The 22,600-nt window shown below is 40.8% G+C and overlaps 1 protein-coding gene across 2 annotated transcripts in view; it reads right to left on the bottom strand.

Annotated features, from left to right (window-relative positions):
• The window catches only part of Adamtsl1 (ADAMTS like 1), a 387,047-nt gene that overhangs the window by 194,519 nt on the left and 169,928 nt on the right, over nucleotides 1–22,600 (bottom strand). Inside the window, exons 8-10 of one of the 2 annotated variants that reach the window (XM_005352697.2) lie at nucleotides 20,269–20,380; nucleotides 15,447–15,585; nucleotides 3,321–3,371 (exon numbers count right to left, since the gene is read on the bottom strand). In XM_005352697.2, coding sequence (XP_005352754.1) covers nucleotides 3,321–3,371; nucleotides 15,447–15,585; nucleotides 20,269–20,380 — 302 coding nt within the window. The remainder of the gene's footprint in view (nucleotides 1–3,320; nucleotides 3,372–15,446; nucleotides 15,586–20,268; nucleotides 20,381–22,600) is intronic. The other variant, XM_026782337.1, reaches the window with a different exon arrangement.

The raw sequence follows: 22,600 nt of genomic DNA, 5'->3' as shown, positions 1-22,600 counted from the left end.
TTGTAGATTTAGGCATGTGGAACTCCTGTTTACAGGAGTATGGCACTGAGGGAGCCATGATTGTTTCTTACATGTAATTCTGATAGTTAGCATTGGTCTGGAGCTTTAAGAGCTCTTAAAGAATCATGAGAGATCTGATCTCAATGAGAAAGAATCAGAACATCCCGGAGTTGACAGACCTGAATAGCTATATTTTTAAATATTGCACAGGAAGCAGGCAGCCCATTATTCTATAAGTAAGTTTCATGTGGGCTTGATTCTCCTCTGCAGAAACCAGAACATCACTGTGTTTTTCCTATGTGCTACATTTTGTCTGCATGGTTCAGGTTTAGGCACACCATTGTCTTCACTGCCAACAGCCAAACTTTGCTGCCAAACCCAGCATTTTCCCCAGAGAATATAATTTTAAAAAAGTTACTCTGGGGGAACTCAAGTTCTCTAGCCCTTAGCGATTGAATAGAAGTCCTTTCAAGGGAATGAAGTGGTTCTGCAGAGGTCTCCCTGCAAAAGGATAAGGTGGCTCTGTCTGCCTTTAGGTTAATCTCTGCATGACTTCCTTCTCAAGGCGGAGAACAGACCTGGTTCAGCCTGAAGATGGGCCGAATACATAAGTACGCACTCATGCTCCATTTAATCTGCTAGTAAAGCAGCAATATTTTAATGGACATTTAATCACCTAGATGATTGCTGTTCTAGAAGGGAAAACATTTTCTAATTGGCCCTCTAAAACCTTGAAACTTCACCTCTCATGAAAGGGAGAATGATTAATTTCTGTCTCAATGCTTGCCTGAACCGTGCAATTTCACGAGTGAATGTAGGCCCTCTTCTCGGTATCACAGACCACAGCAAGATAGATGAGGGCAAGACTACTGTGCAGATTCATTGTGTGGCTCGAGCTCACAAACTCAGGTCTGTTTGCGAAATAGTGTCACGTGACTCCCCATTAAATAATGAGGCCATAGGGAATTCTGAAGCACAGCATATTGTTTAGCTATGTTAAAGTCTAACGAAAGATTAGAGACGACATTCTTTTGTCATGAGGTATTAAAACAGTGACCAGGGTGAATACAACAGATAAAAGAAAATATATCAAAAAATATTATCCTAGAAGAATATTAAATAATGTCATAAAATGCACTTGGATTCTAATCACCTTAAATCCACACTATGTTTAGTTTAAGAATTTTTCAAAATTAAAAAGGATGTAGCAAAAGAGACAGGAAGGAGCTCATTGTCAACCAATGAGTTCATCATGACAGTTACGTTGGTATTGACGCTAAGTCAAAGGCATCAAACAGGAAAGAACCTACAGTGTATTAAGTGGGTACTATCTATACTTGTCTGAAGCCTATTTAAGCGTTTTAGAGAGAAGTTTTTCTGCCTCAGTTATCAAGTCCTATTGGAGGACTATTTGAGCTTTAATTTTGTTAAATGGAAACACATTTATAGAAATAGCTGTCAGTGAAGCCGACTTTGTATCTCTACTAGTACTGGGAAACAGAAGTCAAGGGCCAAGAAACAGTCTGTTAGCTAAATGAATTGTTCTTTTCCGCTGAGATGAATAGACATATCACATAAGCAAACAGGACATGGAGCAGAAACCAGCAAGCGGGACCGTAGGCATGAGACAGCACCAGATTTTAGACACTTGAGGGAAGTCTCATTCTATAAGAAGACAAGACTACCACATGAAAGGTATTACTTGTGCAAGGAAAAAAAAATAAACAAGAAAAATCACAGACGATGACAGGAACTTAGAGATTTCCTGAGAGGAGAAACAAATACTCAGTGTTGTTCACATTGACACTCAACTCCATTTATATTTTAAAATACGTGGCTTTCCTCCAGACAAACTGATCATGTGTCCTAGGAATCCTTACTTCACAGACACAGACACTGAAATCAAGGGCAATCTTGGCTCAGTTGTGTTTATCTTTTGATTTCTTTCAGTTCACTACCAAGGAGAAGACTTCTGGAAAAAGATACCTAAGGGGAATTCTGAGGTCCCTTACTGTCTTCTTATCAGTACAACGACAGCAAGGTGGGAGCCAGCTGACTGGTGAGGAAGCCATTTAGTGACACCTTTTGCAACAATTGTATCTAGTGTCAGTCAATCTCCCTTTGCACATGGCTACAAGAACAGGGACGAGACAGTCTCCTGCCAGTCACTGGAGAATTTTACCCATGTAAATACACCTACATATGCTTGTAAATATGTGTGAATGCATACAGAGAACACACTAATTCATATTTAGTGAGCATGCACGTTTACTTATCTAGGTTGTGGCTATGATTGCTGAACCAGGGCTGTGAGAATGAAGTATCAATGGAGAGTTGGGTTAGCATCCAATTAGATGTACTATATTAGGAATTCAGAGACTATCAATTAAATTTACTGAATTTTACTGTTCAAAACACAGTTATTTTTCCTGCATGTTTTAGTTTAGGATTTAGCAAACTGCTCATGGGCTCATAGAAACCCAGGACTCTAAACAGCAGCTGACTCCCTGGGGGGCAAATTAGTAAAGAAAACAGCAAAGCTATTTAAAACTAATCCTAATTTTTGCTACCTGCAGAGCTATTTCCGGTCAAGTGATACAATTGGCAACTAGTACCTTTCTCAGCAACTCCAGTTTTCTATCAAATATAAAGATAAAAAGTCCTTTAAAATTTGAATAACCCTTTTTCTAGTTTTTAAAACATACTTTAGCAAAACAATGTAGCAATTAATCTTTGTGTGTTGAAAAAAAACTTATACTGTAAAATATGCTGAACAATAAGGATACGAAATTGCCTTTAATTAATTATAATTTTTCAAAAATAAAGGAAGGACACAGGAAGCCCCTATTAGAGTAATTCCATGCGTGGAATTTCATATTCACCGTGCTGTGACCACACATCAGGTGGTGTTTGTTTAAGTCCGCAATGGCTCTGTAAGGACTAGGCTCCTACCCAAGGAGCCAGCGAGGCAGTGAAAAGGGAGTGAAAGAAAGGCACAGGCATAAGCAGACATATTGTAGCTAATTAGAGTGAGTTACTGTGTCCACTCCAAGGGCATAAGCAGACATAGTGTAGCTAGTTAGCGTGAGTGACTGCATCCGCTCCAACTAAATGTGACTCTATCAAAACGGTTTCTGAATGACAAGCTTACACTCTGAGCAGGCCAGGATTACTCAAGAGGAGCACTCAGAATGGACTTGAAAGTCTGTCATCTGTCATCTTATTTGTAGAAAAAACATCTCGACATTTTTACACATATACACTACAGCATCAGAAGCGTGATGTGCTAATTCTAACATCAGGATGATTGATTTACGTACCGAGGAAGGGGATGGTAGAGGTCATAAGGCATGATCTGCTTGTATCCGTCACTGTTAGGAACAATAATGCCAACCCTCTGAGTAGAAGGTACACACAATAAATAAACACTAAATGATTACATCATACACATTTTATACAATTGCAAAACAACATTCATAAATCATCTCTGGAAACAACACTGGAACAGTTGGGTCTTTATGCTAGTGTATGCTGTGGGCTGGGGAAAGCTCTTAAAAGACACTATTTTCTATAATTAGTCCTCTGATCCGAGCAGGAAATACCACTGGAAAGGGGGGGGGGTAGTGAGAAACCTTGGCACCTCATCATTAACTATACGGCACAATAAGCTTGTAAATGTTCTTCAATCCCCCAAATTATCCATTCTATGAGGTCATTATTATTATCATCATTATTAATGTTACTTCCAGATGCCCATCGAGCAATTACAGTTACTGTCTCACGTTTGATGAAAGAGAAAGCTATGTGAGCAGGAGATCATGGACCACAGAACTGACAAGGCTGTAACATGCATCAGCAAATACGCTTCTATTTCTGGCAGATCTAAAGATTTACGGTACCTGGAGGGTAGCCACTTGGATGTTTTAGAAAGGGGAGGGAGGAACTACCAAATGCTATAAGCAATGGTTAGCAAGAGCAAATACCCTACCAAAGTGAAGTCATAAAACTGATCACAAATATGAAAGCTTTTCCTTCTGTAAAATATTATGCAGGGCTAACTGCTTTATCATGATGACTGTGACTGTTACAGCTGCAATTAGTACCCTGGGAAACCTATGAGGTTCAGAGACAGAGTAACGGCCAACGAGCCACAGGAAAGGACATTCTTGTATGCTGTGTGACTGGAGGATGCACAAGAAAGCATGGGCTGTGTTGCAGGTCTTCAGGTCTCTGGTGCACATTCCCCAAGTTCTTCATTTCAACTAATGCCTCCCTTGGGTAAGACTGGACCCTGGCTGAAGACTGCCCCCAGGACGGTGAAGCTTTTCTTAGTACTTAGGCTGTTGAGGAAGGGTGCTAGAGCAGCAGAGCCTCCATCTAGGGTGGGATATGAAGAACGCTCAGGGTAGATGCAGAGCCCAGAAGGGCACACACGGAAGACGGTTCGTTTCATATGACAAGTGCTAGGGAGCGCCTGTCTTAACATTAAAGAGACGTGCACATTCTGTTTGTATCTTTGGGATACATGTGTATATATTTACATATCTACATAATAATTAACATAGATTCAGCATGTTTATACTTACATTTAAATAAATCGATTTCCTTTTGGATTCCATCAATTAACATGGGATGGTATCATACTTTTAAAAAAAAACATAGCTAGCAGATCTAAGCATTTGAGTTGAAACATTCAGCTGGGCTTACTATGGATCAGATAACAAAAAATATTGACTGAAAATCATGAAAAGAAAGAAAAGAAAAGAGGACCGACTATAAGGCTCTAAGAAGCTGAACTCAAAGGAGACACATAACAGAGTCTAGACATGATTCAGAGAAAACAGAAACAGGGCCATGAAGACAGATGTCCCAGGACGGATTGGTCATTCACCTCTTTGCTTTATGGAAGGACATAAAGAAACACTATGTCTGTATTCATTTCTTTGAATGTTTTCTATTCATTTTCTGCTAAGATTTCCTGGTATGTAAACAAGTGAGCACACCTGGATATGTTAGCCTTATGTCCCAGGGCTCATGAGAGTGATGCTACGGAATGCAAGGACCTTTAATGCAGCAATGAAATGATTACCACATTCAATTTTCGTCCCTGCTTTTGGAGTTAAATGCCTCATTCTTTTCTATCTTCTGAAAAAAAAAAAGCTTAATCCTCAATCTTGTTCATGAGATCCCTTTTTCATAAATTTTGTATCTAATAATCAAGAGAATGTTCCCTTTAAAATGATAGTATTTACAAGGATTAAAGGGCACCAATGTTTCAAATTCTTTTTTTTTTAAAGAAGTTTTAATCGAGTTTATCAAATATAATTACTCGCCTCCACCCACCTCCTCCTCGGTTTGTCTCTCTCAATCTGGAAGAACCAAGTCTAGCATTCACATTCGGATGGCTTCCCAGGAGTCTTTGATAAAACTTGGAAATATACTGCTATTTAATAGAATAAATTACAGTATCAATCATATAGAATGAAGTTAAGTTTTATCTAACCCTTGCATTAATTTATTGCTATATCAATTTCTAGATGTGGAAATGCGGACCACTGCCTTCTCTCCTAGAAGAATTTATCACCATAATTTGTCATCTTCAATCTGAGAATGAACTGTTACAGGTCTCTGTCACCTGATTTATCAGCTGATGATATTTGGAATGGAGACAGCAAGATCGAGCAAGACAAGTTGAGCTGAAGAAAGGGATAAATGGAGGGAGCACAGAGATGTCGCGACTTTGGGCTGGGTTAGAAATCGTGTTTATGTTTGAGCACGAAGCTTTAAACCTGGTTTCAGCAAAACTATAACTCTATTTCTCTTTCTGTGGCACGGGTCATGGTGAAGACTCATAAAATGACTCTGTGGCACCTGTGAAAACAGAAAGATAGCAAAACAATGGGGCTCTGTCCAGCCCTCGATGCATATTCGTGAGCCTTGGCTCTGCTCCCTCCTGGGGCTCTGACCACAGCCCTGATCTTTGACTGCACTGCGAAGGAGGGGAAGGCAATCATTGCTTACTCTTAAGACACATTGTTTTTGTTCTCAGGTAAAGTGCTCATTATGAAAGATGGTGGAAAGGGAAGCCGTGAAGGGACTCGATGAAAGTCTCCCCAGGTTGGGCGTAGATGTGACTGTGTTTGTGTGTGTACATTCAGACATGTCTCTGAATGCGTGGACAGGAGAGAAGGAAGGGAACACAACTTAAAAAACTGTCGAAAGGGACACCATAAGGGCAAACTACTCATTCTTCATTGCTTCCATAGCTCTGACCACTTGTGGATTTTCACAACGGCGCGCCCTGACGCCATCTAAAACTCTCATTGCAAGGGGTGTTGAGAGGAGAAGCCGAGGAGAAGAAAGGAAGAGACACTTCCCACCTAATCTACACAAAGAGCACACTTTACTCAACTGTCTAGTGCTATGATGTTATGACAGGTTCTTATAATGAAATATTATCTAGAATATAAATATACAAAACACTCTGAACCATTTTCAATAATATAGTGACTGAAAGGAGTACAAAATAGAATGTATCATTAAACTCATGACATTAGAAAATTTCTGTATTCACATTTTATCAATAAAATAATTTTTATCTTGTGTGTATGTGTTCACAGAAATACACAAGTACACATATAAGTATACATGTGTGTATACACACACATATACATATATACTTCCACACATATAGTAGAGAAATACCTAACAGCAGTGTCTGGTTCCTGGGGGCTAGATGTCTTTTTTCCTTGCTATCAAAAACATCTTGCTGCTTTTGCAAGTTCTAAAATAACATATTGCCTCTAACAAGCTTAGCAATTAGAATACCGAAGTAAAGTGAAATTTCATTTGAGAAAAGGTATAAGATGGGGGCCTGTGGAACTGATCTCTAATTCCATGTGTCACCTAAAGGTCACTGAGGCTTTGTGAAGGAATAATCTAAGATGCAACTTCTTGTTTTTTTTTTAATTGATTTTTATTGAGCTCTTCATTTTTCTCTGCTCCCCTCCCTGCCTCTCCCTTCCCTTCATCCCTCTCCCATGGTCCTCATGCCCCCAATTTACTCAGGAGATCTTGTCTTTTTCTCCTTCCCATGTAGATTAGATCTATGTATGTCTCTCTTATGGTCCTCATTATTGTCTAAGTTCTCTGGGATTGTGATTTGTAGGCTGGTTTTCTTTGCTTTATGTTTAAAAGCCTCTTATGAGTGAGTACAGGTGATAATTGTCTTTCTGTATCTGGGTTACCTCACTCAAAATGATGTTTTCTAGCTCCATCCATTTGCCTGCAAATTTCAAGATGCCATTTTTTCCTGCTGTGTAGTACTCCATTGTGTAAATATACCACATTTTCCTTATCCATTCTTCGGTTGAGGGGCATTTAAGTTGTTTCCAGGTTCTGGCTATGACAAATAATGCTGTTATGACATAGTTGAACACATGTCCTTCTGTTACGATTGAGCATCCTTTGGATATATACCCAAACGTGGTATTTCTGGGTCTTGAGGAAGGTTATTTCCTAATTTTCTGAGAAATCACTGTACTGAAATCCAAAGTGGCTGTACCAGTTTGCACTCCATCAGCAATGCAGGAGTGCTCCCTTTACCCTGCATGCTTTCTAGCATAAGTTGTCATCAATGTTTTTGATAAGATGCAACTTCTAAACAATAGACATGACCTTAAAAAAATCAACCCAGAATCAAGGTCACGTGACTGAACTCTGGAATTTACGTACTGTGATATATCTCTCTTTATAAGAAAAATTCTAATGTAACTTACTTCATGGACACTTAACACACGAGGTTCTCTTTATAAGGGATATGAATCATAAGGGGTTCATCTCGGTGAATCTCTCAGGACCTCTTGCCTCTTCTCACTAAACATCCTTTTCTTGGCCTGACCGAGGTGTGGACTCGGGACTCTGAGACCAGGGAGTCCCACACGACTTGCCCTCTTTCCTTACAAACTGCTTCTCTCGCGCCTGCTGTCCTTACTCACAGCACCTCCACTCTCCCACCTACCCTATATACCCAGAGGCATTTTTGCTTCTTCTATTTGCCATGGCCTTAATGTGTATCTTCTAGTAAAATTGGGCTTCTGGCACACTTCACTTGACTCTATATCTTTCCATTCCCAGAGGCAACTATGGAAATCAGGAAAATCTCTTTGTTTTCCAACTCATGTGTGTTTCGGACATCATGTTGCTCCATCACTGTGCAACTCAACACACCCTGGGCAGATTTGAGCCCCTGACTTTCGCTGACTCCTCTGACTCTTCTTTGCCTTTTGCATGGTACCAAGCATTAAGCCTCAAAGACTAGGAAAGTAGAGGTTTTTTTTTTTTTCTTCTTTTTTTCGAATGAAGTTATGGGTGCTACAGTATTCTGGTTATAGGGTTCCCTCTTCTCTAGATGATTTTCATTCAGGCAGTAATAGAAACCACCTTCTTCCTAAGCAAAACTGCAGAGACTAAGGAAATGTTGAAAGAGAACCAAGTGTTTTGCTTCCCCCCCCCCCCAGGGGCAGAAAATGAAGGGAGGACCACCCAGGAAGCGGTGAGGTTGAATGTCTGTGTTCTTCTTGCTACATCCTCTCAACGTATATAACCTTGAGTACAGACATCGGGACCTTTGCTTCCACCTTATGACAATCCAAGTGGTGGACCAGTCATGAGTTTTAAGATGAAGGAAGAATGGAGGGCCAGAAACTCAGGCTTGTGGATTTTGTCTCACTTTTCTCTGCCCAGTGGCTGCTGAGTCCCCAGCTTGATAAGCACTGAGATGATTACCTCCAAATTCTTCCTCCCCTAACACCTTCCAATGTCCCGAAACAGGAGTTTTCTTAACATAGAGTCAAGTTGGAATCAGCTGAGGAAATGTTTTATATGATGTCCTCCTTTTTAAAAACTACAATAATGCCAAATCAATTAAGGATACCTGGGCTGCAAGGGATCAGATTCAAAAATCCTGATCCACTAACATGATCTGAAATTTTTTTTTTCAAAAATTCATTTTCTCCTATAAAACATTATAGTATGTAAAAATATTAAAACATGTAAAACATATAAAAATGTTAAAACATTTTTAACATCTTAGAATAAATGATACAAATTTTCTGCACGTCTACATTTTTGGCATTTTTTTCTTGACATTAATGAATGACATCATTTCTGTGTTACTTTTAAATAAGTAGGACTGTTGCTGTCTTAGGACTTACTTTCCTCTACTGTTTATACCCCAGACAATGGTTTGCGTGAACACCAATACTTGTGGTTACACGGAAGACGCTTGCTTTATCTGGATTTCTGCTCACTTTGTCAAAACGCACAAACTTGTACTGAAATGGTCCTATGCTGCCTTGGAAGCCTCCCTCACAGGCCACTGTAGGCGGCACGGAGGGCAGGATGTCTGTGGTGATGATGGCACCAGGGCTGTGTCTCTGTGGGGAGAGAGACACTGTGGAACTGGAAGCACTTAGATCCGTGCTCCAGCTTGCTTTGATGGAGCCTCACTCGAGAAAGCGGCTTCCTCTCTGGCCTGTTAACTCCACAGGGAATATAAAACTAAACGGAGGCAGTGAACACGTGAGCATCTTGTAAACTTCTCACGCGTGTAACTCTGGAGAGGTCAATTTGGCCGTTTGAGTTCCCACTTAATGACAAGAGCTGTGATTTCCCCGAGTCCCTGGCGCCTCACGAGCAGCTTTCCACCCATACTCCGCAGAATCCTCACAGCTCCTGACAGAAATGTTATATTTTACAGATGGGAAACTAAAGAAATGTCTTACACAGGGGTAGGTTGAAGTTAAACATAAGGATGATGACATTACCTTTCCTTGTAACTCACAAGGTAGCTAAAAGAATTGCACAAATAATTAGTCACATGCTGTAAAGCTTTGGAAGGTCATGTAAGAAGTGGACTTACTCTTAGTATGAACTGATTTGACAGGATAAATGAATTGCTTGATAATTGAGTTCTAGGTCTATGTGATTGTTTCACTGATGGGCCTGTGTGTCTTTGAGCTTTGGTTCTCTAATGCTTGTGGATACATTCTGAAATGCAGGACAACTCTGCTTTGTTATCCTATAGAGATCCACAGAAACAGAAATGAGGTTTTATGAGGCTTTTTTTTTAAGCACTTATTTACATGAGATTGGTCGGAAGGAGGTCGTTTCTTTTCTAAAGCATTCGCTTTTGCAATAAAACGAAGTATTTCAGACTTGCATGATGAAAGACACCTTCACTTTTTAATTAATTAATTAACTAATTAATTAATTTTGCTTCCTCAACAAATCAACCATTTTCTAGTACTTAAATTGAGCTTTCCTGTTAGGGAACAAAGGATGCAAAATCCTGTATGGACTGAACGGCAATGACTCTCAGCTGTTTAGGGGAGGGCTATTCTTGATACCTGTGAACTAAGACTTCCCCCGTCAGTCTGCATAAGAAACCCTGTCTCGAAAAACAAAACAAAAAAAAAAAAAAAAAAGATCTTAGAAACCCCACAAATGTGATTTAGCTTCAAGATGATGTTTTCCTAGGAATTGTCTTCTGTTTTTAGAACAACCCATAGGGAACTATTTTTTTTTTTTTTTTGGACTCAGAGAATTTTAGAATTCTACCTTTCCTTTTTATGGATTAAAAAAACAAAAACCATAAAAACAAACCCAATGTCTGGAGAGCAGCTTCTGTAGGTAACACCAATACTGTCAGCACAGTCATGGGCTCAGCCATAGCTGTAGTAACTAACACCTATGGAGTGCCTATTGTGTGTTAGGTCCCCCCAAGTTCTTTAAATGTATGGTAGCATTTATTCCTCAGGGCGACTTTATGAGGTAAAGGACTGTTGCTATTGGACTTCCCAGGTTGAAAATCTATGGCTTAGTGAGAAGTCGCCATTTGCCAAAGGCTGCTAAACTGGTAGGCGGCAGATCCGCAGTCTCAAGCCAGGCTGTGCCACTGCAAATCTCTCATTCCTCCCCCTTAGCTCTGCTGCTGTGGGCTGGTTGGTTACCCAGGAGGTCACAGGCGCCATCTCTCCAGGTGCAGAGAATTTCTTTACAGTTAGTTTAGGGCTCTAATCTGAGATCCTTTTTTCACAATGTGGTCCCCAGCCAGTGATAATTTATATGCTTTATTGCCAAATTAAAATAGAGCTGGAAAAATAAAAGCAAAACACACACACCAACTGACTAACCCCAAATACTACTTGACTTCCCGGAACTGCCACTCGGGGCATTCAAGTTTGGGATAGCTGCTGGATATTGTTGCACTATTCCACCCAAGAGCAGGTGGAATTCCGATGCAGTTGGGTTTGTTTGCTGGTGACTGTGACAACGGCAGCGGAGTGAGTGCCCTTTACTCCTGTCTCCCTCTCACCAAGCCGCTTTCCTTCCGCCTTGAAGGACGAAATGTAAGGTCTGTGTCAAGTCAATCTGGGAAGAGATTCTCTGCTCTGTACATAGCACCCTGCATGAGGTTCGCAACAGCCAAAGGTTGCATGTTTTATATTTCAAGCTGCTTGAGAACAGCAGTGCCTGTTAGATGGGAAAGTTGAACTCTTTTTAACTTGGCCCTTTACCATAAGCAAACAATTTGAGGCTTTCTAGCCCTGTAATAGATGTGACCTTCTACCTAAGAGACAAAAGTGGCATGAACTGCTGGACAAATTTCAACACAGCTTCCATTGGTGTAAGGGAGAAGTGACAATTATGGCATGGCAGACGCATGATAGGTTTGTCATGTGATTAGATCACAAACGTCTGTGACTTGGGATACCATTCATAATAAAGCATTAGAAGCCCAGAACCGAGACCTAAGCATCCAGTAGCTCTCTGATAGGCAGGGGGTGGTACCTCTGTACTTCTATGAATGCTCAAGTCGGACTATCAAGGCACCTACAGCAGACTATGTAAGAACATGTGATTGCCCCGTGACATCATGGCTCAGAGTTGCCAAAGAAAAACTGTACTAATTTTAGCAAAGAGCCATTAAATCTTTATACTTCTTTTCCCCTTTCCTTCGTCTTAAGTGTTGGCTCCCTTTTGGGGGTCCACTTTTGGCTAGGAAACTTAAGTATTTGATCACTTCATAAAAGTGCCTGCCTCAGTGGCATGAGTGGAGATCAACAAAGCCTTGTTGGGAAGACCAGCTGCGCAGCCAGCTAAGTTCTGCCATCGGGCAGACAGGGCAAGGGGCTGGAGTTCCTGCCTCAGCAGCACACCAAGTTGCAACGGGGCATGGGTGTTGAGGTTTACTTTTAGGAGAGGAAACAAAGGCCAAGGAGTCCTTGAGTTCACAGAACCCCATCTGTGTTATGTGCAATTGACAAGGCCGAAAAGAAAAGCGAATGTAGTCACAATGCTTATCTTGGGCCCTGGGGAGCATTAATGAGTTTTATTGTTTTGATTTTAGACTTTTAAACTTATCCACATTTTAAAATTAACCTTTAGAAGCAGAGAAAGTGATAACAGCATAAAAAAAAGCCCTTTGAACAGAATAGGGCCAGATGTTCACTGTCTGCTCAGCATCACCGGTAACCATGGCAGCTGACTGATGTGGGGTTATAAAGAGTGTAAGAAGAGGGAGCATGAGGAGAAGCAGAAACGAAGATAACTCCTGCAGCTGGATGAGTGGTAAGGAGCGGGCATTCCTAAGGAAGTAACCGAGGTTTGAAAGTCGGACAATTAATTTATGTCATTACTAAATACCGTGTGTGGTGTGCCCAGGAGCTGTGATAGAGGGGAAGTCAAAGGACCACACTAGATGTCCTATGCCATCACTCTGCACCTCAGTCCTTCAAGGCAGAGTCTTTTACTGAATCTGAGGCTAGGCGGGTGGCCAGCAAACCCCTGGGATGTGCTTGTCCCCACCCTGCTAGCTCTGGGGTTCTAGGGAGGTGTGGCCACACTCATTTTTGGGTTTGGATGCAGGGGATTCACATTCATGCCATCATGCTCATGTAGCAAGCCCTGTCAGCTACCTGAGCCATCTCTTCGGCCCCTAGTTACTGTCATTTTTGGGCTTTGTGGCACATCTCTATCTTGAAAGGGAGCAAGATTTGGACTACTTATCTGAATAGGATCTTGCGTCTAGTTAGTATAAGCTCCAGATCCCAGGATTTACAGGGAAAATAGGATAGTGATCTCAGTGACTACATATAGTAATATTTTATATACCAGCATAGGAACTAAAATGTGAGTTTTCTACTAAGAATGCCCTTCTCTTCATTTTGAGGACTTCTATATTTTAGACACAAGGGTGTTATTTTAATGTCCTTGGACCCCGTTTGACTATACTATGGCATCATTAAATCTGTAGTCGTTAGAAAGTAGATGCTCAATGCCTTGACTCCATTGTCCATTGGGAGAGAGACCCATCTTAGAAAGTCTCTCCTGTCAGTGTTGAGCCTTCTCCTTCCTGGTTTCTCTTGGAATTCAGAAGAGCTACACACAAAACAGCTCCATGAACTCCATAGGAAGCCCCGAGCACCTTAAGCTAAGCTGTAGACCCCTGCCCGCCCCAAGAAGCTCCCCTCCCGTCTCTCCTACTGCTAAGTCTTAATTTTTACAGCTTTGTCTAATTGTATCTTTGATCAAAAATCCGTTTTCTGATATTAGCTTCTAACTTCTTTTTCTTTTCTTTCTTCTTCCCTTCTAATAGCCACCTGTCCCAACATTTGTGTGTGCTGTATTAGGTCTTTTAAAATAACACAGGGTATAGGCTGAACATGCAGCCTTCTTTCAACGTAGCGTTTTTTTTCCCCTTGCCTTTGGATAATAAGAAATGGTCCAAAAATGTCACTCCCACAGAGAAGAGTGGGTAAAAATCAGAGACCAGAAACAAAGGCTAAATTCTTCCCATTACAAACATTTTCTTCAGCTAGTTAGCAACAAAGCTTTGTTTCAAAACCCTCTCCGGTGGCTATTTCTTTGCTGAAGATAAAACTGTGGGGAAATGGACCCATTTCTCCTGGAAATAGACATGAAAGTTCACAGATGTGTGTATGGAAGACTTTCAGTGTCTTGGTGACCGTGTTTACTCCTCTGAATTGGGATAAATATGTTTTTTTCCTGCTATAGGAATGAATAAAAATGTATAAATAGGGTAATTTTTAAAATAGGTTTCAAATGAGTTTGTTATAACTATCATAGTTAAAAGGACTTCAACTACTTATATTTCTAAAGCAAAGCCAAGCAAAAATTTAACACCTTATTTTGTTTTATATCACATCTAACTTTTGATATCCCACATTCTGACATACACAAAGCTAAGTTAAACTAAAACTGAAAACTATAAGCTATCTGTTTTTTCTGACCCTTTAGGGAGCTTACTTTTATGATGTATGTACTATGGTTCCTAAAAGTTAATCAATAATGGCAAATTCAAATCGCACGTTTAATTTACAATTCTTGACATGAGGTAGAAAGAACACAGCACAATACTTTAAAATGTCAACAACAGGAGAAGAAAAACACCCAAGTTACATCGCTACAAGGTACAGATAGAATGCTTTCCTCCTACGTCGCCCGCGCAACAGCCCAGCTGTTCAGAAGTTTCTTTCATGCGTATATAATCCGCAAAGTAGGATTTAAAATGTAACATAGAAATCATGTGTAAGAAGGGTGTTTTGGCATTGGGCCTTTGTGATTGATGTTTGCTTTTGTGGAGGAGAGTTGTAGATGCTGTTAGTAAGCATCTCCGAAGGATCCCTTGCCAGGGTATGAGGAGCTAAGCAAAGGCAGTGCGCATGAGCAGATTCCCCGCCTGAACATGCACCATCACTAATAGTCAAGATGCTTCATTAGTCCGGCTGATTCCCGATCTTGCAAATGATTCGGGGGGCCAATTATGGTTTTTCCAAAACAAACACTAGTGTGTGAAGATGTTAAAGATTTCAGTCTTTAGACCTGCCAATTAAACAGATCCTCAAGCAAACCTGACTTGGAAATAAGCCCTGACTTCTACGTAGCAAAGGCTGTGTTTGTTTAAAGGCAGCAGAAGAACTTTGAGGCTGGTTCTGACCCTAATTAATTGTGTGAATTGATTCTGTTAGACTGGGTCAGCTAGAGTCCTGAGATGCAGCCTTCTGTGACCACATCCCTGATCAGGGACAGGGAAGAGCTCGAAGATACACTATGCCATTACCCTGACCAAGAGACCAAGATGTGCACCAGACACAGTTTGTCAAGGAGAGAAAGAGAAGAATTGACTTTGAAGAGCACTTTACAGAAATAAAGTTTATAGTTCCCAAGGTAGCATCATTCAGCAGCAAGAGCAAGGAGCATGGGTACCACTAACAGACAGCTGGGGGCGGGTGCCGGGGTGGGGAGAGACACTTGACAGGAACCCATCATTTATTTTCAAGTTAAATATTCGCTTTCGCCTAAGAAGCTACTTGGAAACCTGCTTTATATTTCTGATAAATGAACTGGTAAACTGAACTGACCTTGCTGGACAAGGATCCAAGTTACATTCCTGAAGCTTGGGTTTCGGCTTGATGTTCTCTGGGTAGTAGTGGCAGTATTGGTCGGCGACCACACGGCTACTCCGGAGATCATAGCACTCAGCTGACGTCAGCTGGTAACCTGTAAGCATCAAACCAACCAGGGCGCTTGAGGCACATGCCAGCACAATATACTTCTGAATGATGTTTTACTATCTCCCATTAATAGGAATTATTTTCTTTACCTAAGTCATTTTCAAGAGAAAACAAATCTATAACTGGAAGATTTATTAATGTTGTAGTCCTCAAAGTCTGTATTTTCTCAAGTAATCCATTCATTTTAGCAATTAAACTATATTAAAGGACTTGAGTTATACAAGAACATAGATTATAAAATCCTGAGGTAAGAAGTTGTTTATTTTATATGATATAAAAATATAACAGAAAAAAACATCATTAGTAATTTTATTAACTAAGCATAATATTCAAGGATGCTAAATGCATCCTCTGTAGCCTCCAGGAAGAAAAAAAAAACCTCACAATTCATTAAGAAAGAAAGCAATAAGTGAATAAATAAAAATAAATCTCAATGTGCCCTTTTTGAACAACAGGGATTTATGAATCAGGTCCCATCTGATTTGGGTATTTAGCAGACTGTTTAAATTCAGCCTGCATGAGTTGAGCTGAATAAATAAGCTTTAAAGTCCCCACAACAACAATCATGAATCCGATTTCCTCACAGAATTAAAACGACAAAATCAAACATAACAAAAAATGAAAATCAAATTCAAAATGGAAAGCCCTCCTCAGCCTTCCTTCTTGCTACCTAACGTTTACTTTTTCCAAAGACTTTGTCGTTTCTCCTCAAATCAAATGTCTGCCTCATATTTTATAGGCTTCCTTTCCCACAATTTTGATATATCTCTTTCCAAAAAGCTGCCGAGTAATATTTAATTTTATTTATGTGTTGGAGCTTTCTCACCTGTTTCGTTATGGAAAGCAGTGATCAAGATTAGACTCTAGCAGCGAAAATAAATAAGCATGAAGAATTTTAAAAGTTGGTAATCCTTCTACTCCAGACCCCTCCCTAACCCCGACTTTTCTTCCTGGCAGGTAGGGAGTTATTACTAAATATGTATTTGGAAACAAGATCGAAATCATTGAGGGACTGGCAAAGGTTTTAGGAAGTCGAAGGAGGCTTTTGAAGCCAGATTTCCTGGCTTGAGGCTGTGTTCTCAGACCACCCACAAAAGTTAATTGTTCATTAAAGACCTTAAAAAAGACCTTTAAAAATTCTACTGGGAAGATGAAAAGCATAAGAACAGCAGAAACAGTGGGCAGGACCCATGCCCATCCGAGGCTGTGCTTTATGGGAAAGCTAAGCAACATGACATCTCAGAGTAGTCAACAAACTTTGACTTTTCGTCCTCCAAAGGAGCTAATTTGATAAGCTGAACACTTTGGAGTTTTCCAGAGAATAGTGTCTACTCAAGGGCAGAATTTATCAGGTGGTAAGACATAAGAAGAAATAAGAAATTATTAGGCTGAAGGCGTGGGTTTTTGAAATCATTGTCTTTCAACCTAAACCCATTGCATCAAAGTTCGTCCGCGCCACTGAGTAAGGACGTGGAATGAAAGCAGAGGAGCAGCATGGTCTGGTGACACTTCCTCTGAGGGGTCCCAAGGCTGTGATCGTTCTTTACACATGCCCAAGGGGCCAGCCTCATGAATCTGAGAGCAGGGACACACATGGGAACCCACAGCTCTCTTCTCAGAACACAGGAACAGGCTGCTCTATGGAGAGACAAGAAGACACTGCATCCCCCCACACCCCACAGGGAACTTTGGCTTCTCAATCAGATTTTGTATGAAGAGAGGCCTGAGCTAGAAAGCCATGGATAGCACTGTTTTTTCATGTGAGTAAAATGAGACCTAATGTGGCTGGAAACAGAAGAATGTAACACTAATTGCTTTATTTAATAGTGAGCCACTGTCAAGGTCACTGAAATTATTCTGTCACAGAAATTTCGTACGAAAACGATACAGGGTGCATACAATTGAATTGCCTCTTTATGAAGGGTATGGTTTACATTTAAGAAGAAAAAAATATTTCTTTCGATGCCTTTTCTTTAAGTCTGTTTTCTGTATGATCCACTCATAGATGTATAGAAATTTATTCTCATGGAACGTTCACGTAATTGGTAGCTTTTCTATTTTCTTTTTCCAGGTCTCTCTCTCCCTTTTGAGGCTGCAATTACAGGCAGGCAGTCACAGCTTGCCAGTGTTTACTAGATTCTGGGCATCTGAACTTTGGTTCTTTTACTTTTATGGTAAGCTCATTAACTGCTGAGCCACCTCCTCAGCCCAGCAGTTTGGTTTTTTTTTTGTTTAAATTTATTTATTTATTAAAGATTTCTGTCTCTTCCCCGCCACCGCCTCCCATTTCCCTCCCCCCCAATTAAGTCCTCCCCCCCTCAGCCCGAAAAGCAATCAGGGTTCCCTGTCCTGTGGGAAGTCCAAGGAACCCCCACCTCCATCCAGGTCTAGTAAGTTGAGCATCCAAACTGCCTAGGCTCCCACAAAGCCAGTGCGTGCAGTAGGATCAGAAACCCATTGCCATTGTTCTTGATTTCTCAGTAGTCCTCATTGTCTGCTATGTTCAGAGAGTCCGGTTTTATCCCAGGCTTTTCCAGACCCACTCAACAATAAAAAACAAGGACTTCTTGAATTTTGCATGCAAATGGATGGAAATAGAAAACACTATCCTGAGTGAGGTAAGCCAGACCCAAAAAGAGGAACATGGGATGTACTCACTCATATTTGGTTTCTAGCCATAAACCAAGGACATTGAGCCTATAATTAGTGATCCTAGAGAAGCTAAATAAGGAGAACCCAAAGAAAAACATATAGGCATCCTCCTGAATATTAACCTTCAGCAAGCGATGAAAGGAGACAGAGACAGAGACCCACACTGGAGCACAGGACTGAAATCTCAAGGTTCAAATCAGGAGCAGAAGGAGAGAGAGCATGAGCAAGGAACTCAGGACCGCGAGGGGTGCACCCACACACTGAGACAATGGGGATGTTCTACTGGGAACTCACCAGCAGTTTGTTTTTAAAGACAGTAATGTTCTATTCAGGTCAGCTGGATCAACTACAGGAATACTATTGCATTGGAACGCAAACCTACTTCTTAGTAGTTTGACTCATCATTTTTAAGCTAAAATCTGTGCTGATTAGGTTTTTCGTCAACTTGACATACAACATGAAGGTCAGTTGAGAAGAAGGATCTTCAGCTGAGAAAATGACCCCCTAAGATTTGCCTGTAGGCAATCCTTTGGGGTGCTTTCTTGGTTAATGGTGGCTATGGGAGGGCCATTGCACTGTGGGTGGGGCCATTGCACTGTGGGTGGGGCCAGTGCACTGTGGGTGGGTCCAGTGCACTGTGGGTGGGGCCAGCCTGCATATGTAGTCCTCTGTGGTATGAGAAAGCAGGCTGAGCAAGCCATAGGGAACAAGCTAGTAGGCAATGCTTTGTCTTGATTATTGCTTCAGTTCCTGCCTTCAGGCTCCTGCCTTGAGTTCTCACCCTGACTTCTTCTATTGAGAGACTGTGATGTAGAGGTGTAAACCAAATAAACCCTTCCCTCCTCAAGTTGCTTTTGGTCACGGTGCTTCATCATAGCAATAGAAACCCTAATTATGACAAAATACAATACTGCATTTAGAACCATGTCTAGTGTTTTGTTCATATTATATAGATAGAAATAACACAGCTATTGATGAATTGCATCATATATTCTATTTTAAGAAACTGCTAGATAATCATTGGCCCCAGTTTTGAGGTACTATGATTTTACCTATTGTGAATAATTCCAGTGTGGATGAACTATTTAAAGTTAGTCAATTAACCAGCATCCATGCAACTAGATAAAAAAGTTTTCATGATGTGGCAATTTTCAAAGGAATATGTATTTAATTCTAGACTTATTAAAATAGAAAACAGAAGATAACCCACAAATGTTGGCAACCTAAAATATTCACACACTTAATTTTCTGGAAAGATTTTGGTAATACATGTAGCCACATGCAGAAAGAAAAGCAAAAAACCAAAAAATTTAAACTCCTCTCTCTAGTAACCATACTTCTAGATTATGAATGATAAAAAGGCATTGTGTTGTTTATTACACTATAATAGTTTGACATTTAAAAGAACCAAGTAGGCTCCCACAGGGAAATGAATAAATTATTAAAAAATAGTTTTAAGAAATTATGACATATCTACTATAATTACGAAAGACAGAAAACGGGAAAAAGTCTTTTCTAGTAACACAAGATTCTGTGTGTAACATGGATGTGGCAGGTGGGGACAGGAATTTATGGAGTGATTGCATGTCTTTCAGTGCATAGTGGTTGGTGCAGGCAAAAATGAACTGAGTTTAAGTCAACAGTGACTGTATTTTCTTTCTGGTAATAAACTTTCTCTAAGGGAGCAAGCCTGACAAACATCGTCACTTGCTTCCTGAGAAGTGACATCACGCCCACCAGACAAGTCTATGCATAGGTGACAGCAAGCACCGCAGGGTTAAGCCTCTAACAGTTATGCTATTACTAGTCCTGGCTTTCCATGATGCTAAGGAAAGAGATGTCTTCTACGAGCTTCCACAAAGAAAAAGCTTCCTGGGCCACCCAAGAGGCGTCTTCAGGAATTGGCTCCATTCAGGAGAAGGGATTTTTCCATGCTGAAGTTACTACTCCAGTCTTAAAACATCCAGCTTTTTCCTCATAGAGGCCGGGGCTCGCTAGGATGAGCAGGCACTATTACCTCCTCCACAGGTTGCTGAACACGGGAAGAAGTCCGTTTCCCTCCATCGGTGGATGATAGGCTGGTAGAAGATGAACTGGACCGTGCTGTCTGCAGGCCCCGAGTCATGGATCTGCAGGAATAAGACAGGAAAGTTGGGAGTATGCTGGGAGTGGGAATGGTTTCTCGTCCCTGGTATCCTTGGTGGAGAGTGCACACTGTATAAATGTCTCGGCTATGTGAGGGTCTGAATGGGCCTCAAGTGGGAAGTCACTCACCCTGTTGTGTATCAGAGAATGTTTCTCAGGATGTTCTTATCATCCTTACCGCTACGGAGCTGATAACTTAGAAGTATGGTGAGATCTCCATTTGCAACTCCACCACAGTTCCCTTCCTGCCTTCATTTCTATCTTCCTTGATACAGACTATAGAATTATGTGGATTTCTAAACATAGTTTCAGAAATAACAAAGTCAGGATGGTCATGTATAACTTTCAATCCAAGCACTCATGAGGCAGAGGAAAGAGGATCTCTATAACATGAATTCTAATTGTTTTTAATAATAAAAGCCCAGAGTCAGATATAGGGTTTAATGCGGACGATCAGAGAAGCAGAGCGGCCAGCCACTAGAGAGTTCTTAGCTCTTCCAATGCTCAGATGAAAGGGGCCATCTTGTCTTCAGGCTGCTCTCTCAGACTGTATCCTCAGACTGACAGCCTAAGCTCCTGTCTCCTCTTGCCTTATATCCCTCTCTCTGCCCAGCCCAGCCATACCCCTTTCTGTCTCCACCTTCCTAGTGCTGGGATTAAAGGTGTGTGATTCCAAGTGCTGGCATCACCTTTGTGTGAACTCTGTTTCTCTTTTAGACTGGATCAATTTCGTGTAGCCAAGGTGGCCTTAAACTAACAGAGATCTGATCTGTCTGCCTCTGTCTCTCAAGTGCTGGGGTTAAAGGTGTGTACCACCACTGCCTGGTCTCTATGGCTAACTAATGTGGCTAGCTCTGTGCTCTGATCCTCAGGCAAGCTTTATTTGTTAGATCATTAGATCTATTTGTGATCAAAAGATCACAACAGAATCTCTGTGAGTTCACGGTCAATTTGGTCTACATATTGAGTTCCTAGGACAATCAGAGCTATGTAGAGAGACTCTATCTCAAAAACAAAACTAAACCAGAAATAGACAATTTATTTTAAGGAAATCATAAATGCCATACACTGCAGAAAATAACAGATATTATCTGTAGTTGAGAAGGAAAAAAATAAGAATTAAGATGTTTTTCCCATTTAGGGACATACGTGGGTCTTCCTGTCAGTGTAATGATTCATGTATGTGAATGTGCTAAGTCACCAGTTGGAAGTTAGTTAAGTGCAAATTCTTGGGACCAAGCCCAGAGATTTAGGCAATTCTTATGTAGATATTCCAGAATACCAAATGTCAAGATACCGAGTTATAAAAGCAACTACTTTCAAATAAAACTGGTGCTTTTGGAAATTAAAACTTGTTTTTAAAAGAGGGAATATGAGACAGTTAATTTTTAATGGTTCCTAAAATTACAAGGTTGAGCAAACATACTTAAACTACAGGAGAAGAAAAAGTACCTAACACGAACAATGAATTTCATGAGGATCGACTGATGTGATGATCAATATTTACACTGCCGGGCCAGGCTTGGACTATTTGTTATATTAAGAGAGGTTCCAGGAATAAAGGCAGAATTACTTCTTACTCCAGCTATATAGTGTAATGTATATTGTAATAATGAATAGAAAAGCATCAGCGTCCTGTTGAATCACAGCCTAAGCTGTTAAGTGTTTTTAAGTCTCTCTAATGTCCCAGGCTTTCCTCCCCCCCCCCCCCCCCCCCGCTGCCATTTTTAGGGTAAACTGATGGAACTGGCTTTCAGACTATTTTAAAGTTGATCCTACCTCCCTATTGCTCATCTTGGTAAGGAGCATAAACACTGAGAATACAGGAAAAGTAGGAACAGTGGATAAGAAGGGGTAAGAAAATCTGTAAGTGCCAAACTCTGCATTGACTTTAGACTTTAGATGAGAAGAGGGGACTGTTCCTTCAGAAAGTCTGGGAGAGGTCGAGAGGAGAGGGACAGAGAGAGCAGGAGCATACAGTCCATCTCCTCTGACATTGAGACTCTGATCAGTGGACCTTTAAGACAGTTTCCTATTGGAGTAAACACTGATAAACCCATGTTTTAAAAAAAAACAAACAAAGTAGCTGAAGCCGTAGGGCCTTTCCCTACCTAGAGGAGTGCATTGCCTGTGTATCCGCACCAGTCCTCCGCAATCTCATTTATCAGACACAGGGCCCAATGGCTGGATTAGGGATCCAACAT

Source organism: Microtus ochrogaster, chromosome 10, assembly GCF_000317375.1.
Source record: "Microtus ochrogaster isolate Prairie Vole_2 chromosome 10, MicOch1.0, whole genome shotgun sequence".
Lineage (NCBI taxonomy): Eukaryota > Metazoa > Chordata > Mammalia > Rodentia > Cricetidae > Microtus > Microtus ochrogaster.
This window is presented reverse-complemented; position numbering and strand designations above follow the sequence as displayed.